Here is a 19,103-nt window from a genome sequence, read left to right as displayed (position 1 = left end):
GTGATTCGCAGTTAATGCTGCTTCTCCCCAATAACAAGAAGGCATGCCAGCAGTCAACAACATGGAGTTCAACATTTCTGTTAACGTATTGTTTTTACGTTCAGCTCTGCCATTTGATTGGGGTGAGTAAGGTGCAGTAGTTTCAAAAATTATACCTTCAGAGGCTCAAAAAGTTTTGAACTCTTGTCAAAGAATATTCACCTCCTCTATCACTTCTAAGTCGTTTAATTTTCAAATTTAACTGATTTTCAACTCTACTCTTAAAAATCTTGAAATTTTCAAATGCTTCATCTTTTGATTTTAACAGATAAATATGACAATATCGTTTATAAAGGTAATTAAATACTTCCGTCCTCCTCGAGTTGTGAATATTTTAAAATCACAAATATCATAATGTATTAATTCTAAAAGTTGTGTGCTTCTAGAAACCTGACGAAAAGGTTTTCTAGTAATTTTTGTTTGGGCACACACTTCACATCTGTTAAAACCTTTAGAGGTATCTAATGGTATGTTAAAAATTTTGGAAAAATGGACCATCTTCTTATAGTTCACATGTCCCAATCTATAATGCAATATAATAAGATCAATTAAGCTTGAACTAATATGGTTTATGGTCTCATTTCCTAAACTTAGTTTATACATACCATTAATTAGATAAGCACGTCCAAAGTAGTGGGAGTTAACAGTTAAAGTTACACTGCCACTATGAAAAGAAATACACATGCCGGCATTGCATAAAAGGCTAAGTGAAATTAAATTCTTTTCTAAATTAGGAACTACTTTAACATCTTTTAAAGTTAGTTTCTTACCTGAAGATAGAATTAGATTTGCAGTTCCTCTATGGGTTACCATGGCTGATGTGCCATTCGCAACTATTACAGTCTTTGAAACCTTGATGTTGTCACTCAACAAGTTTTTATTTTGGCAAACATGACATGTAGCTCCTGAGTCCAACCACCAATCTGAAGAAGTACTGGTCTTGACCTCCTTTGCGCCCACCAAGGCTACAAAGTGTCTGGGCTCAGTATTATCAGTCATCATATTGACTTCTTTCTTTTTAGTGTGTCCATCACTCCTTTTTGGTAGTCTACATTCAGCCGCATAGTGTCCCCACTTTTCACAGTTGTGGCACTTGCCCTTCTTCTTGTTTAAAATAGTCTTTTTGGCCTCCAACTTCTTGGGTTCACTCTTGTGTGGCTTGGTTTGCTTAGAATTATACTTGGGATGAGTGACCATATTCGCAGCAGATTTTTATCTATTCACCATCTCCAAGTTATTTCTAAGTCTATTTTCATCTTTGATTCGTATGAACCGTTTGAGATCATCCAGCCCCACCTGTACCTTTTTCCTATACATCTTAGTTTTAAATGAGTGTCAGGTCGATGGTAACTTGTAAATAATTATCCCAACAAGAAATTGATCACAAACATTTATTTTCTCAGTGACTAGTTTGGATCTCAGATTTTCAAGATCTGTAACTTGAGGAAGTATTTCTTTGTCTTCAACAAATTTGAAGTCCAGGAATTTGTCTACTAGATGAGTTTTGGACAATTCTTCCTCCTTTTTATATTGAGCATCCAGGTTGTCCCATATTTCTTTTGCACTTTCAAACTTGCTGTAGGTTTCTGCAAATCTATCTGACAGGACATTCAACAAGTAGTCTCTGTAGAAAACCTCATCTTTTTTCCATTGTAATTCATTGATTTCCTCAACAGTATTTTCAAAAGAGGATTCTACTGTATGAAACACATTCAGATACCTTAATCCAAACTGTGTTTTCCTTTTCCAAGCATTAAACTCAGATCCAGTAAAGGTCTGCAGTTTAACCATTTCAAGTGGAACAATATCCATTATAATCTTGTGCGAAAGAGTTAACTCACTCTAAATTGCAGATAACTTCGAGTCGAGCAGCGTTTGATCACCTTTTTTGAACAAGAACTTCTCAAGAAAGCTAATGCTTTTAAGATTGTTAAGGTTAGGGTTTAAGCACGAGGTTGCTTAAAGCATTACACCCCGAGTATCTAGTTTGGAATACCCAGACTGCTGCTTCCAGCTAGTATTTATAGAATAAATACCGAATTCTATTGGTAATTGGACTCTCCTACAAAGGCCCATTACACCGTTAGATCGTAACTAATCTGATGGCTCATATTAGAACATAAGTTGAGTATGACCCAAATACCTCAACAGTAAGTTGGGTATAACTTGAGTACCTTAACCTAAGTTGGGTATGACTCAAATACCTCAACAACAAGTTCATTCAAGGATAATCTTATGAAGTCGAGTTAAAAAGACTCAAAACCTTATTTCTCACATCAGCAGGTTGAAGCTTCAAGGTTGATCATTTAACAGGTAGAATTTCAACCAAATGAAAGCTACAATTCAACCAAAAATAGGTTACACAGATAATTCAAGCTTGTATGAAACCATGGAGAATCAACGGATATTCTTTTTCTAAACTCTCACACGAGACCCATTTTTCGAAATGTATACATCCACAATTTTGAAAAATAGAAACATGAAAAATAGGGACTCACATCCTCTGTAATTTCTTTCTCTACAATTCCCTCCTAAGATTGTGCCATGTGACATTAAGTAATCCAATGGGTACCCAATTCAAACTAAATTCGAATTTTATTTAAACCCACTCATAAATTCAAATTTTATTTAAACTCTAGTTTGGATTGAGTGACCGTTGGATTACTTAATGCCACATGGCACAATCCTAGGAGGGAATTGTAGGGAATTGTAGGGAAAGGAATTACAGAGGATGTAGATCCGAAAAATAGTGTTTCAAATTTGACTCCAAAATAAAAGAAGGAATCTCGAAAATGTCACTGGAACCCAGCTGTTTGATTTGGTTTAAATCAAATACCAACAATTGGTACGGCAAGTTTACATCACCAAATATGAGAACACGAAACAGGCTTAGTCTGATAACTTACCTTGGTCTACAACTATAGGGTTGGAGTAGAACCCACAAACAAGGCATCTGAATATAGCTTCCCTGATTTTAGGTATTATGGAACTACAACGGATGATTACCTTTCATAGAAACCATCTTCTCGATGTCTGATCATATGAAATCCATAAGCATTAGAAGTCTTAATATGATATACAATTAACTTTCACAACACTATTAAATTAAAATTAAAAAAAATAAGAAAGGGAGCTAACCAGATGGTTTAAGATTCCTCATGGGAATGGACGTTTTGAGGTTGAAAATTCGAGCTTGGATGTGCTTCTCGAACAGAGGTTTGATGCGGCTAACCAAATTCATGAGAACAATATCGAAGATTGTTAGCACCTCGAGTGGGTAACGAACCATCTTGGTGTAGAGGTTGGAATCATAGTCGTAGACATCCTGAGCATCAACGTCAACTGATTCCCCTTCCATATCAAGAATGTGATGAATTGCCCTCATGCATTTACCCTCGGTGTGAGATGGGTGGTTTCTAAAGTGTCTCGGGAACCGGAGAATGGCAGCATTAACATCGTCCATGTTGATGTTGGTTCCCCAAAAGCATTGAAGGGGCTTCTTCCACATCGTCACCTTCTCCACCCTTCGAAGACGGTGGTGCATCATCCGTCAACGTGGGAGTAGCGATTGGGGTAACCCTAGAGCCGTTCCTCCTAGACCTCTTACTTTGAGTACTTGATGGGGTTGGAGTCGCATCCATGGCACCAAATCGAGAGGGCAGTGGAGAAGGTGTGAGAGATGTGCGTCTTCGCCTTCTGCCATTAGAGTTGCCGCCGGGAGATGAGATGGTGTTACCAATCGGACTTGAGTATGAATCATATGGAGAAGAAGAAGGCCCTACAATCAAAACTTCTCTTAGGGTTTGGTACAAGCATGGACCTTAACCGCCTCAACGTTTCTTCTTCCTTATTGCTAAAATTCTAGAATTCAACCAATTAATTAAATTCAATTTTATTGGAGTATTAAATTAAAGGAACGTTTCTTCTTCCAATGTGGTCGGGAGTTGTTTCATCTAATATTTCGTAGACTTTATTAGTTATTAGAAAATAAATGTGTCTAATTGATTTGTTTAATTGACGATTATAAACATCATTTATTAATAATACAAATGTCTAATTGATTGAATACAGAGAGGGTATTGGAGGAAAACAAAATGTAGCCATGTCCTTTGAGTTCATAATTTTATAATAGTAGTATGATATGATAGTATGATATATAAACTTCAATCAGGTAAACTGGACCCCCTATGGATGTTAGAACTAGAAGACCAGAGGCACAATATAGAAAAACCAATATTAGACAAAGAGAAATAGAATACAAATTAGTATACTTTATGTCAGAACCACTTACCCGAATGAAATAGAAGAAGCGTAAACAAAACCAGCACTAACTCGAATAGGGTGAGTTTAGGCGTACATACAATACTTTTCCTTAAGGTATTTGAACGCCCCCTTTAGTGTAGATTGGGTTTGACATTGGTGTTCTCACTTCCAAGATACAACAACTCCTTAGAATCTGAAGGCCAACACTCCAACATATTCTACTTGCAGAGGAGATATGAAGGTAATAATATACAGCACAAGAAGGAGGAAAGCAAAAAACGGATTTTTTCTTAACTCTTTAGAATACGAAATTTCTATTTTTTCAAAACCATTAAGAGAGCCATTGTTCTTAACTTTTCTTCTATTTATAAACTTGTATGGACACCTATATCAGAGAGTTACATTGTACCTAAGGTCACCTCTATAGGGAAGAGTTATGACTATGTGATCAGTCACCTCCCTACAGCAAGACCCAAAAATGGGTTTTCTAGGTTGGATCATAATCCACGATCCACGACAAGTCCCAAGTCCCATCATAGACATTTAATATTATTTATATAATATTATAATGCCCCATGGCCTGGTTAGACTAGGGTCCATGGACCACAACCGCAACCACGCCCGTCTCAGCCCAGCTCGTCGCATGTGCATGATCCACATTTAACTCTCTACCGGCATACACCCCACTTAGGAGCAATCAACATATATATAATTGATATATATATATATATATATATATATATATATATATATATATATATATATATATATATATATATATATATATATATATATATATATATCATTAGCTCATTAGCTCCATCTAGTGTGGGACTAAACAAATATGGTAAATATCTTATATATGCCGAATTGTCAAAATCCTTAGATCGGAAACTTCACATCCAAAAGAGTCCTATAGAAGCTAGAATTAAACAAGAGTCCTAAAACAACATTAGCAAGATAGAGTTTTAATGTTTTGAAACTTTTTTAAATAATATATTATATTATATTATATTATTATTTATTTATTTTAAAAACAAAAATCCAACATATGGACCTAAGCCCTCCATTTCTACCTGCAAACGGGTCATTTATATCATTGTTTTCCAAACCAAGTACAAGAATTCAAGTCAAACATAATACTTTCCATTAAACTATTGTTTTGAATAAAACTTTTTTTTCTTTACCTATATAGTTCTCCTGTGTTTTGATTTGATTGAACTAAATAAAAATGACTTTGCTCTTACAAAAGTAGGTAATATATCATTTTATCTTGTTTTGTGCTGTTTTTTTTTTTTTTTTGGGTAAAATGTTTTGTACTATTTAACCTCTTAATATAACGAATAGTCATTTTCCTCATTTCATCCGTCTTCTTTTTCCTCTTTTTGCAATTCATCATTTTGGTCTTCATCCCTTCCCATCTTGTTCCTTTTCCTCTTGCAACTTATCATTAGATTTGAGTTTTAAACACATAATTACTTTGAGTGTTATATCTAGTTTGAAATACTTAATTAATTTATTACTATAAGATTATTATAAGTTATTATCAAAAAGAAAAAAAGATACTATTGTAAGTAATATTAGTGGAGTGTTTATTTAATGAACTCTCCCATGAGATCCATTACACTCCAACTTCTTTTTATTGTTTTATTATTATTATTATTTTTTTATTAATATCTGGGATTTAAGAGAGTCATATCTAAAGTTAGTTTCTTTTCCTTTCTTCATAGTTTTTTAAGGATATGGTGCGTCAGAAGTTTCGGGCTCAATAAACAAAGAAAACCCTTTGCACCTAAACAGATCTAGTCATGTTCCTTTGAAACATTGTGGCGAATCAATATGTTTGTCATCTATTTTAATTTTCACACTTTTGAGTTCTTTTGTAATAACTTTTTTTATTATAAAATAAAAGTATTAATAAAGCATTTACAAAGGTAAACTTGAGTTTCATTACATTCTTCCGTTAAAGTAGATGTTATTCTAGCTAATTTTTCAAACCAAGATTGGAGCATTGGGGATTAGAAATTATCATACTTAATTGTCTATATTGTCTTAGCAACATTCATTAATATAGGTATTTGTGTTAGAGGCCAAATTCCTAAGATTGGTTTTAGTAAGAAAATTGATATTCCTTGTAGGTTGCTCACTTGCTCCATATCTCTCTTATTTCAAAACCCTCTATTGTTGCTTCTTTTACCTTAGTTTGTAACCTTAAAAGTGTTGCCTTTAAGATCTCCACCATCTGCATTCTTTCAAAATTAATAAACTGTAGATGTCCATTTCCATATATCCCAACGCTCCATCTTGCCGTTCCTCACTCTGGTTATGTATCCCTACACACATCAACACATTATTATTAGTTCTTGGTATACCGGCACCAATTGTTTTCATTATGTTATAGTATATTGTCATTATTTTGTTTTGGTGAGTTATGGTTTGTGATCTCCACCTCATGTAGCTTTAAGGCTATAATCTATTGGTTCAAGCTATTTAATTCAATGAATTAGATGTTTTTTGTTGAAAAACCCTAAAGTCTATTTCTTGCCATATGTAACAACAAGATATAATAAAAACAGAAATAAACCATTTAGACTTAGGCTCTTTTTGGTATCAATTATCATTGTCAATTATGAGAAATTTTCATTATTTTAAATTGTTTGGCATCTATTCTTAATTTTATTTTTATTTAAAATAATAAAAACCTCAAAATCCATAATGAACTTTTGTCCATATGGATTATAATGAATTTCTTATTTTCTTTGTGTAGTTTACGTTTATGGAGATGAGGTAAAATAGTCAATACACTTCTTTTATAACAACCTACTTTTCCTTCTTTTCTCACTTGTTTACTATCATTTTTAACAATTTTTTATCTTAACCCAAACTTATTTTTAATTTCATAATTTATTTTCAATAAAATTCACCAAACCATTTTTCATTCTTGACTAATTGGTTCTTGTCTTTTTTTTTGGCTATGAGATGATTGTCCGCCTTAGATTTACCCAAAAGCGAGCCTAAGTTATGACACCAGGAGTGATGAATCACTCCAATTTTCTATAATAATTTGATGGTACAAATTAAGGAGAAAAAGGGAGGGGGGAGAGAGAGTTTCTTCGACATTTTTGATAATGCAAGTGAGAAAACTCAATTTTCTAATGCTAATAGCCTTACTTTGCTTCGAGATGCAACGAAAAAAAAATAAATAAGGAAATTGGGAAAATTACATTCCACATTATAAAGAGAACCAATTTATGGCGACTTTGACTTTCGAATCACTGTAACAGATAAGGGAGGAAATCTTGGTTCTTAACCTAGTCTTTGAAACTTGAAGTCTAAATACATTTGTCAGAGAAAAGGGAATAACAATGTTTTTTACTTTTGGCCACATCATCACCAAAATACTAGTTGGGGATTTGCCAATTCGTTCTATGGAGAGGTCGAGCATGTCATGGTTTGTATCAGCACGCCAGTTTCAAGTATATATATTTTTTTGTTTGCCAACCTCGGTTTTTAAGGCTTTGCCCTGATTAATTAGTGTTCGACCCGGGTCGCACACTAGTCTAAATCAAGCTTTGGTTGATCTAAGCCATTTATCTGCTGAAATTTAATACAGAATTAAAAAAAAAAAAAAAAAAAAAAGGTGCACCAGTCCACTGAGATCTTGGTTGTTTGTGGCTTCATTTTGTACTCATACACCATTTTCGAAGCTATGTAGAGATATAGTTAGTTATTTTGGATTTGAGAATTACTGTGATGGAGAATTATTTGGAATAACTCGATAAATCAATTTTTTGGTTCGGTAAAAAAACGTATAAATTAGAATTCGGATTCAAGAATTATTCATTTGTTAAAAAAATATCGGGCAAAAAATTGGATGCTTGAGTTGAACAATTATTAAAGAAATTCAAAATAGGAATATAATTGTAGAAATAGTAGAGAACCCAATATACTTGGGATCTTTTGTGTGGTAAAAAAACGTGAAAATGTTCACCCTAGCTTCATCTTTTTATTTCATAATCTCACTGCCATTATCATTGATTATTTACTCAATTAGGATAATAAAATGTCAGTTAATCTTTAATTTGAGTGGTCCCATCTTAAACAGGATTTTAGAGTTTTAAGCCATCAGGGTAGAATGGTAGACGTTTGCTCTCCTTACATATCCTGAGTCTTTTTTTTCTTCAAAATCCGTAGCCATAAATGAATTACTATTATATTTATGCAAATAAAACTAAACTCACATTGTTTTAAGTACCAAAACTAAATTCTGTTAAGTTTCGAATCATAAAACTAGTCGAAACAATATTTTAATAAATTTTTTAAAGGCCTGTTTGGTTACTTGAGTTGTAGATTTAAAAAATTTAGAAATTTCAAATCTATAGACTTCAAATCTCTAGAGTCATGATTCGTAAAATTAACTGTTTGGTTAGTTTGAATTTTTGGAATGAAATTTCTAGATTTATCTTAAAAAAATATTTATTGAATTATGGTTTAAATCTTTAACGCTTTGATAATATGGGTGAAATCTCTGGATTTCACCTCATACCCATAAATCTACAGATTCACGTTTTTAGTGTAAAAATGTGAATCTTTAGATTTCATGAATCTAGGGATTCACAAAACCAAACAGGTAAAAACCTCCTATTTCGCCTTGTGATCCTGGGGGCTTTGAGGTCCGATTTTTGAAATCTCTGGATTCGCGTAACCAAACAGGCCCTAAGAGAATTTTACCCCTTTCCATTTGTCTCCATTATTATTCTTCTTCTTATGCCTTGCAATTTTGGTCAATCCCACATCTCTTAGGTTGCGTTTGTTTGCAAAAGTGGGGTGGGAAAAAAAGGGTGAAAAAAAACATGTGAACTCCATGTGTAGTGGGGTGAAGGAGAAGAAAAGGAAATGAAAGGATTTTGTGGAAAAGTGATTACTTTTTACTTTTATCAACTTTCCCACAAAGTCCTACCAAATATGTGGGGTTTTAAAATGAGTTGGAGTGAAAAAGATTTGCTCCCACATCATCAGACAAGCTTTCTTGAATTAAGAAAGTTTATCTCTTACTTTCTCACCCCATGCAACCAAACAATCTACCATTTTGAGATTTCAGGAAAAAGTGAAAAATCTACACTTTTTTCAAGAATTTTCTCACCTCTTTTTTTCCACCCCACCTTTATTCCAATAAACAAACCCAACCTTAATGTCAAATTTCATTGTGATGACATGAAATAATGATTTTTTTTTTTACGTAAAGATAAGGCTCCTTGAATAAATAAATTAGCCAAATGAAATTAAGACTCAAAATGTCATTTGACATGCAGCCGTCGAAGAATTAACATAACATGGAAACCTGATAAGTTTAGCATTCAAATAGAAAAATTTCCTTTGCTAATGAGGGGTTAGTCTAGCGGTAAAAGATCCGTATTTCCACGAGGAGGTCGTGGAGTTCGCACTAGGCCTGTAAACAGACCGGATTCGGCTCGGATACACCAGTATCCGAATCTGATTAGTAAATATGTTATCCAAATCCGAATCCAACAAAATTTAGAGAAGGCATCCGAATCCGAATCCAAAACTTTATCGGATATCCGATAATAATCCGATCTGATAAAATATCCGATTATTGATTGATAATTGTCACTTTTTTACATTTTTTATTATAAATTTATAATTTCCGATAAAAGAATACCGACTATCCGAATCCGATTATCATCTATTTTTAAAGAAAAAATGTTAAATACTTTACTCTATCCGGATAAAAATTTATCCGGATATTATCCGATCCGATAAGCAATTATCCAAATCCGAATCCGGTTGCTTAACGGACGGATACGGATATTTTCCAATAAGAAAATTTTCGGATACGGATACCCTTAAACGAATATGAATGCGAATTTGGAGGCGAATTTCGGCTATCCATTTACAGGTTTAGTTCGCACCCACTCGGCTGTACTTATATAAGTAAATATTTAATTTCTGAATTGATAAAGAAAGCTATACTGAGGATGTAATCGTTGTGCTAGCCTGATGAACCTCAAATCTTAAAAAAAAAAAAAAAAAAAAAAGAAAAAATTTCCATGTGACTAGTTCCTAGTAATTTTCTTGGTTGGTTATCGATGTTTTCTTTAAAAAAAAAAAAAAATAAATAAAATTTATTGATGTTTTCCCAAATATAAAAAGAGGCAAATAAAACATTAATTGGAATATATAAATTTCAAGTCCGTGGTCCCCCTGTTACCATCGTGGCGTAGCCACATAAGGCAGTACCTGCTTCACACTGTTGCTGCTGCTCTTTGCCTGAGAAGTGTTAAATGACTGTCCGTTCTTCGAAGCCACTGTTTTTTTGGAAACACCATTGCTACTTTTGCATTTGCTTTATTCTCACCTTTCATGGCGACGAAGATGAGTATCGCTTTCTTACCTCTCTCAATCGGTTCTTCTTTAATCCACTTTAGCTGGCAGAGAAGGATTTCAGTGAGGATTGGACTAAGCTGAAGTTGAATACGACGTAGGTAAATTTCTTATCATGTTTTGTTTCAGATTTTTTCAATGCTAGAATTTCATGCGCAGCATTGTGTATTTTGTCTCTCTCCATTTTTTTTTTATTCGTGTTCCTTTCTCCTCCTTTTGTTTTAAATCTCTTTTTATCTCAAGCATGTAGTTTTTTCCCGATCAAGAACGAGGATGGATTTGAGAAGTAATCTGTTGTGTGAAATTACTTATTATTCTCCTGATTCGAATCATTTTGCGAGAGTTTGTTTAATCTGTATCTGCATGTCACTGTAGATCGTTTTATCAGTGATTATGGTTAATCTGCGTATGCTGTTTAAACGTTGCTCTGCTTTCTCTGGTTCGTTATTCTTTATCCGACGAATCCATTATTTTGATCCGTCTCCTCTTCCGCTCCCAGATTTCCCCCTATCCAAATGAGACTACCTCTTTTCCATATCTGATGCTTGCTGTTAGTTGCTTTCGCTCTCACTGTTATTTTGTATACTATTGTTATCATTATTTTGTTGTAATTTCTGTTGACGCCTAATATTGTCTATCATCCGCAGCACCTTGCTTATTTTTGTCTTGATTTTGCTATAAAGTTTGTGTTTCTTGTTCTCTTTCGTTTCTGTACATCTCTAGCTGGCGATCGGTTGGTCTAATTCTGATTTTGGGCAAATTGTTTGTTCATATGTAAACCATATTTTAATCGCTGCTTGTTTTTTGGTTGGAGGTTTAGATTATGCCTCATTAGTTAATTCTACGCTTCATTTCCTTTAATAATGTCCATCGTCGCCTTGAGATCTTTTGGTAGAATTTATCCGGCGATTCGGGCTTGTCTTGTCTTCCCTTCTTGTGACCTAGTTGCAATAGGCTTTAGTATTCTCAATTTCATTTTGGCTTCTTTCTCTACTAATTTGGGCCCCTGTTTTGTTGGTGCGTGAATGTTTAAGGGACTCTACTGCCACAACGAAACTTGGGGCTATTAGGGTTGTTATTTAATTTAATTTTTTATTTTTAATATTACGTTTGTATTAGATCCCTACATCGATTTTTTAAGGGTAGATAAATTTATATAGATCCCAATCCTGGAGTCATAGAGTTGATTAAAGCTCCCTTGGATTGCAGGGGTATTGTGAAATTACTTGTTATTCTTCTGTTCATTTATTTATTTGTAAGAAAATCTCGAGTTGTTAATCTCCTGAGCAATGGATCTCTCTTTCTCTGTGTCTTTTCTTGGTCTATTAAATAGTTTACTATGGTTAAAGTAGGTATAGGTATGGGTGGATATTTTATATGGTTAATGATTTTGGGGTTGTGGCATCATGTAAACTACCTGATGAATTCACCGTAAGTATATTTATGTTTTTATGTCTTCTTGACCAATAATAGATAATATGCTTTTTATCACTTGAATTCCATGCTGTGGTTTTTTTTTTTTTTTTTAATGTTATTGAACTTTCTACTTTTCTGTTTTTCCATTTGTTTCTTGTGAAAATGAGGCTGTATTCATATTTTTTTGAGAGGTTAGATTGAGTACTGTCAACCCCACCCTCCGGAAAGGATAGTTTTGAATGTTTGTTATTTCGGGGGTGGGGGTAGGGAAGAAGCCTTTATTTATGTTTTGTATATATCTATATGGAAATGGAGTAGAACCAAAGATTCTTATACTACTATGGAGTAGAATTGTTGATTTTGCCTTTTTTTTTTTTTTTTTTTTTGTCAGATGGATCTGCTGTCTGACTTACGCAGAGTTTATCCAAATTTAGGAAATTCCCTTAAGAGTCTTGTAGAGCTTCAAGGTTACGTTGATAATCTTGGGGGTGGACCAACGCAATGCATTAAATGCAACACTCATTCAATTACATAATTCACCGGGTGTTGCAAGGACGACGTTTCTAGTACTTGACAGGAGCCTTCGAGATCTTCGGCAATTGAGGCGGGAGCTCCTGGCGGCTCCTCCTTTGTCGCCTCTGCTGCTGCCGCCTCCTCCTTCACCTTCGCAGCAGCCTCCTCTGCCTTGCCTCCTTTGGGGCTGCCACAGCAGCCTCCTCCGTCGCCTCTGCAGTAGTCTTCTCCAAAAGGAAAAAAGAAAAGGCAAGAGGTATGTGCATTATTCTGTTATTTATGTATGTGATATTAGATACGTCAGTGCATATAGGAAAATTTGGAGAGAACATTTTGAGATATGATAATGTCCAACGCTATGAACCTAGTTGAGGGGATTAAAAGAACCATAGTCTTTTAACATTGAATTGGTAAGGAACTCATGGTATGTTCTAAGAAAGAGTTAATTGGAAAATAAACAATTATTGTTCAAATGAAAAAGCTAGAAAAATCAACAATTGTAATTCATGCAGCTGCAGTTGCAATTGCTACCGCGTCCCCCTCTCCTAAAATCTTCAGGTTGAAATCTATTAGGAAGCCTCCGCTGATGTGGTGGAGGAGGAGGCTGCGGCTGAGGAGGCGATGGAGGAGGCTCCACAACAGCCTCCTCCTGGAGCCTCCTTCGTCGCTGTAGCAGCCTACTCTGTCGCCTCCACCGCATCAGCCTCCTCCTCCGCCACATCAGCAGAGGCTTCGATAGATTTCAACCTGAAGATTTCAAGAGAGGGGGACGCGGTTGCAATTGCAACTGCGGCGGCCTGAACTGCAATTGTTGGTTTTTCTAGTTTTTTCATTTGAACAATAATTGCTTATTTTCCAATTAATTCTTTCTTAGATCATATCATGAGTTCCTTACCAATTCAATGTTAAGGTTATGGTTCTTTTAATCCCCTCAACTAGGTTCATAGCGTTGGACATGATCATAAAATCCCAAAATGTTCTCTCCGTATCTAATATCACATATATGAATAACAAAATAATGCACATACCTCTTGCCTTTTTTTTCGTTTTGGGTAGAATATCCTTGTCTACTATCTTTTTTGTGTAATGATAAATATCACTATGAACCCCACTGAAACAAATTCATGACTGGAATTAAATCAGCCCTCTTTTTACTGGTCAAGCTTTCCATTTGAAACACATTTCTTATGCAACCCCCGCTTTTCTATTTTATTCCTTCTGCTTTTTAGTTACAATTTTTATAGGTAGTTAGGGTTTGGAGAATCGTCTAATATTCCTAATACATCATCAGCATATACAAAAAAGATTATACTCATCACACGGCAGCAACATCCAATACAAGACTCAAATGACAATTGGGGGCGTCCCCCAAAAACAGAAAAAAGAATAGAACAAATACATTCCCCCATGAAGTTTGCCTGTACAATGTGTACTGGTGCCACAGCTGATTCAGCTAGTCATCACAACCATGCTCCCCATCCAGGAAACAATTGACACAATCGTTCTGGATCAATTGCATCTTGGATAAGTTGTTGAACCTACATTGATGAAAGTATTAGAACATTCAGATCTTAAATTATTGTTGACAGGTCTTCATCCTGATAAAATTGTCATGCTCAAGTCACATACGGTAACACATTGGTGTGAAGTGACCAAAATCTAAGGTCTTCTGACTCTAATTCTAAGCTTAAAAGAATTGTAAAAATAGACCAGCCACTCCAGCTTTTGAACCCGCTAAATAAATGCAGAAAAATACCATGAACAAGAAACGTATAGGCTAATCATACAATTGTTTGCCTAGTTAATGTAATTGCGGTTCCAGATAAGTCAGTCAAAAGCTATGCACAATCTGGCTAGCAAATAGATGTAGGAGCCATTAGTTTTGCAATTCTCGCTTTTACAGGGTCCCAGGAGGTGTGCACTAACATGGTCCAGACCTTTGGCAGCTTTTGCAGTTTGCACAAAGTAACCACTCTCCAGGATGGAATTTGTTGCGGCCAAGATTTTTAGCACCGCATGAAGCATATGTTAACGCTTCTTCTACCATTGTCAGCTAATGATCAAGTCTTAAGGCCATAAGAAATTCCCTTTCCAATGAAACTAACACTACTGTTATGAATGAACAGGTGGTCAATCGGGAATTACCTGACCATGCACACTTCTCATTTCAACTTCCTCAGACCCATCTAGCTTTTGTTTGACACGCATCAATGCACGGGCGCATCTTTGTTCCTTTCATATACATCTTGGGAATAGGGGTGTAAATGGATAACCGAAATCCGTTTAGGGGTGTCCGAATCCGTCCGATTACTAATAGGATGCGGATATGATATACCCACTTCTTACCGATTATTATCCGTCCGATAAAATTATCCGATTAAGTTACTTATTTAGATTTATTTTTCTTATTTTATAAATTTTTTATCTGTGACATGTGATTATTTTTCTAGATTTTCTACTAAAATATTTATCAAAGTTATTAAATTTATAAATTTTAAACATAGTCCTCACAAATAAAATGACTTGTATTCTATCTGTATTCATGCCCATTTAGAAGAATTTACTTAAGAAAATAACTAATTATCATCAGAATCTGACTGAATCCGTCAAAAAACTGATAGATATTATCCAAATCCGTCAGGATATAATAAGATGCGGATATGATATTACCACTATCTGATCCGAATCTGGTCCGTTTACACCCCCTACTTGCGAGTTGCAGACTCTAGCAAATTTGAGTCAATATCACCTTCTGTTTTGTGAGATAGAGTAAGAAAACAGGTCAAATGGGCATAATTAGGATTGAGCACTGCCAACTTTCAGAGCCAAGTTCTTTTGTGTGCCTCCCATTCACTGGCCTTTTCACTTATAGTCAGCCTCCATTTATTTTCAACCATTTCTTCAAATGTTTCACATTTTCAACTACTTTTAATTGATTTCAGTAACTTCATTTCACCACGTGGTAACCCCCATTGTAGCTAAAACATGCAAAGCAGTGAGTCCCTCTGCCTTACCCGCGCAAAAAATCTGAACCCCACCTAATCTGCCACGTGGCAGATACTAAGGCCACCTAGGAAGGTCTTCCAAAGCCTAACATAAAAATATGAGAGGCTAACTACTTAGGCATTCCTTGAGTTATCTGACGATCGATGAACCTGCCCTGTGTTTACAATTACTCATGCCCAGTCCATGAGCATTTCATGGTTGGTTATCCGTGAAACACAAAGAATTACAATTTTCGCTACCAAAAGACCCTTTGATAATTTAATGTGACCTATAAACCCTTGATTAAAATGCTCATGCACTTAATCCCAATCTCCATATCCCAGGAAAACCCTAATTTACAAATCTAGTCAATTGCCCAACAAACGTGAAGATGAGGAATTGACTCTTGTCATTTCTTTCTTAGTTTCTCTTCTTCCATCTCTCCCTGTCTGATCTTTGCCGTCTCTGCATTTCAAACTTCAAAAATCTTCCTCTTGATTTCTTGAAGTCAATGGGCTTTTTTTCATCGTAAATGTGTCTTAGTTTCTTCCTATTTCTGGCAAGTGGCTGCGTATAAGAAGAAGAAAGCTCAATGTGGCTTCTTTTTTTTTTTTTTTCAAGCTCTCTACTCTAGGAAAGAAGACCTCTTAGTACTTACCTTTCTATGATGATCCTCTGAGTATTTATAGAGCCGGAGAAATTATTAAGAACGCTTGATATCGGAGTCTGAGTTGAACTCAAGTATGGACTCTTTCTCTTCTAGGATTATGTTACTCGTATCTCAGTTTATGGAGTTCAATATGGATTCTATTAGTGGCTTGGATTTGATCCTCTTATCTCTAATTTTTAGGAGTTTGGATCGAGTACATTATCTTTAGAATATCTATTGCTTTACATATTGTTTGATTGTATTTTTGGTCGATCAAATTTATCTTTGTTTGGACTGACCAATTTATTATGGGTCATCACATCAAGTACTAATTCAGACTTTGAAATCGAAAGAGAGTCTAACTACCTAAGGCAAATCAGCCAGCTAAAAAGGAAATAGATCGATCAAATTCGATGATCACTAAACATTTAGGTTAGGTTGTAAAAACCCTAGATCCACCCAAGGTCAAAGTAATTGATTCCTACCAAGCTTCACCCTACTCTTAATAAGGATCTTCAAATGCCCAGAGTCTTCTTCCTGTGATGTGAATACTAATTTGATCATTGTAGGGAGCCTCCAACCTTCCTAGGTCATCAAGGCCATATTCAAACGCAAAACTAATAAAATTATTAGTGTTTAATTTTTTTATTTTTTCCCCCTTTAGGAATAAGATCAAATGTTCCTATTACACAATGACGGGGTCACCAAGGGAGAAGCTTGTTAGCTGTAGGGGTTCGGTTTTGGTGGAGTTAGAGACACCGTTCGGGAAGAGGACGGATTTTTGTAGGTTGGCACAAAGATCAGAGAGGGATTCATAGAGGGTAAGGAAAGAGAAGATAGATAAAGTGAGGAGTGGAAGGGTTTGTAGATCCTTAGGCTGTCGAAAGAAGCATGGTGGGTGAGGTTGAGAGCCTTACACTTACAGATGGGGGGAGATGGGGTTCTGATCAGTCTTGGTTTAGATGATGGAGCAGAGGAACTCAAGAGCCATGGAGAAGAGGAAAGGGGAGAGAGGGCACCCTTGTGGGATTCCTACCCAAGAGGGAAAGAAGCCAATGGGAACCATTGACGATCATAGAGAGGTAGGGGGAAGAGTTACAATGTTCGATCCAGGGATGAAAGGATTAGGGAACCCGATAACAGCTAGGACATCTAGGATAAAATCCTAACGGGTTGCGTCAAAGGCTTTGTGGAGATCAATTTTGAGGAGAGCTACTGGAGAGTGGGAGAAGGGTTAAAGCCTAGCATAATATCAACACAAAGGAGAATGTTGCCACCAATACTACAGATGACGAAGGTAAATTGGTTCTTGTTGACAAGGGAGGGGATGACGATCCGGATGCCATTGGCTAGCACTTTATCAATGAGCTTGTAGAGGAGGTTGCAAAGAGAGATGGGCCTAAAGTCAGAAAGAGAGGTGGCTCTTGGCTTTTGGAATGAAGCAAATAGAAGGTTTCATTAATAGAAGAAAGCTAGGAGGGATTGAAGAAGCCCATACTGAAGCCGCTTGAGCCAGGGGCATGATTGGGCTTATGGGAATTAATGACAGCAAGAATTTCTATTTTAGAGGGAGTCAAGGAGAGAGTCAGGGATGAAATTATTAATGAGATTGGGGGGAGGCAAAGGCGGGGGGTGGGGGTAAGGGTGTCGATTCGGTACGGTAACGGTAATTCGGTACGGTATGGTACGGTATTGAATTTGAAAACCTTAAACCATAACCGTACCGTACCATATTTAAATGGTACGGTATGAAAACGGTAATTTAAAAAACGGTACGGTACGAAATCGGTATGGAAAAACGGCACTGTTTGGTATACGGTGCGGTTTTGTTACGGTATTGTATGGGAACATACCAAGTTTTGAACATGCAAAAAAACACGATGTGAATTATAATAAGCATACATCAACGTACAGTGACTTGTACAACCACACTACCACAATCAGTGCAGAAATTCATAACATCCTTCCCCACTCTCCCTTTCTGAGTACTCTCTGTACTTTGTCTTTGACCCACTGTTCTTCTTCTAATCCAAATAAAATTACCTACTGGAAGTACAATTTCATCAACTAGAAACAGATAAGAAGAGAAAGACCTATATATAATATAAGTGCTTAAGCTCTCACTTATTAACAAGAAGTGGATCAAGAACAGTGAATGGATTGAAGAAGCAGCAGCAAGTAAATGACTGTTGCAATGAAGCCGGCGATAAGAGCTCAAGTTACTCTGTCGCAGCACTTGGGAACTTGACCACAGATAGGCCACCAACCAGCGTGGCTATTCCCTTTGTTACCCACATATGCAATTGCTAAAGCTGCTGAAATGCTTGAGCTGAGCAACATTGCCATGATCTACAAAATCCCATAAAAGAGCAATTTCATTAAATCTATCCATTTTTCAAATTCACAAACTCAAACCAAGAAGAACAGAGGAGTTGAATTACCACATCAAGTGCCACAACCAAGCGCCAAAGGAGACTCTCTTTGGGAAGGAAAATAACCAGCAACCCATAAACACTAACAATGGCATTCGTTAACTGTAACCTCTCTGTTATCTCCTTCGTTGATGCGGAGAAGCTTGAAGCCATCAGCATAAGCCTGCAGCAGATGACCATAAACATCAAAAGCAGGTTCCAAAGGACATCAAACTCGATGCCAAACAAGGGAAAGTAGGCTCAAACATGTTGATATACATAAGAACTAACATCAAATTCATGAATATTTCATCAACAATTACCTTGTAAATAAGTATTCTAAGCAATCCAAGGGCACCAGCAAGGTGACAATCAGCCCACCGAACCAGAAAAAGAAACAAATGCACAACAAGCTATAAGACAAT

At 35.8% G+C, this 19,103-nt stretch overlaps 1 protein-coding gene across 1 annotated transcript; it reads right to left on the bottom strand.

Moving 5' to 3' along the window:
* Positions 1 to 18,432: 18,432 nt before the first annotated feature.
* LOC149028571 (CASP-like protein 1C1) lies at positions 18,433 to 19,103 on the bottom strand. Its single transcript, XM_089148757.1, has 3 exons — positions 19,002 to 19,103; positions 18,709 to 18,862; positions 18,433 to 18,616 (listed from the first exon to the last, which is right to left on the bottom strand). The coding sequence occupies exons 2-3, from the start codon at positions 18,856 to 18,858 to the stop codon at positions 18,482 to 18,484; spliced, it is 285 nt and encodes a 94-aa protein (XP_089004883.1). The 5' UTR covers positions 18,859 to 18,862; positions 19,002 to 19,103; the 3' UTR covers positions 18,433 to 18,481.

The sequence above is a fragment of the Hakea prostrata genome, chromosome 1 (genome assembly GCF_041222555.1).
Source record: "Hakea prostrata isolate BN-2017 chromosome 1, UWA_Hpros_2, whole genome shotgun sequence".
Lineage (NCBI taxonomy): Eukaryota > Viridiplantae > Streptophyta > Magnoliopsida > Proteales > Proteaceae > Hakea > Hakea prostrata.
This window is presented reverse-complemented; position numbering and strand designations above follow the sequence as displayed.

Coding starts and splice junctions, on each gene's coding strand:
- LOC149028571 (XM_089148757.1), bottom strand. CDS start 18,858: ATGCTGATGGCTTCAAGCTTCTCCGCATCAACGAAGGAGATAACAGAG. Junction 18,617..18,708: donor TGGTTGTGGCACTTGATGTG/GTAATTCAACTC, acceptor GGGATTTTGTAG/ATCATGGCAATGTTGCTCAG.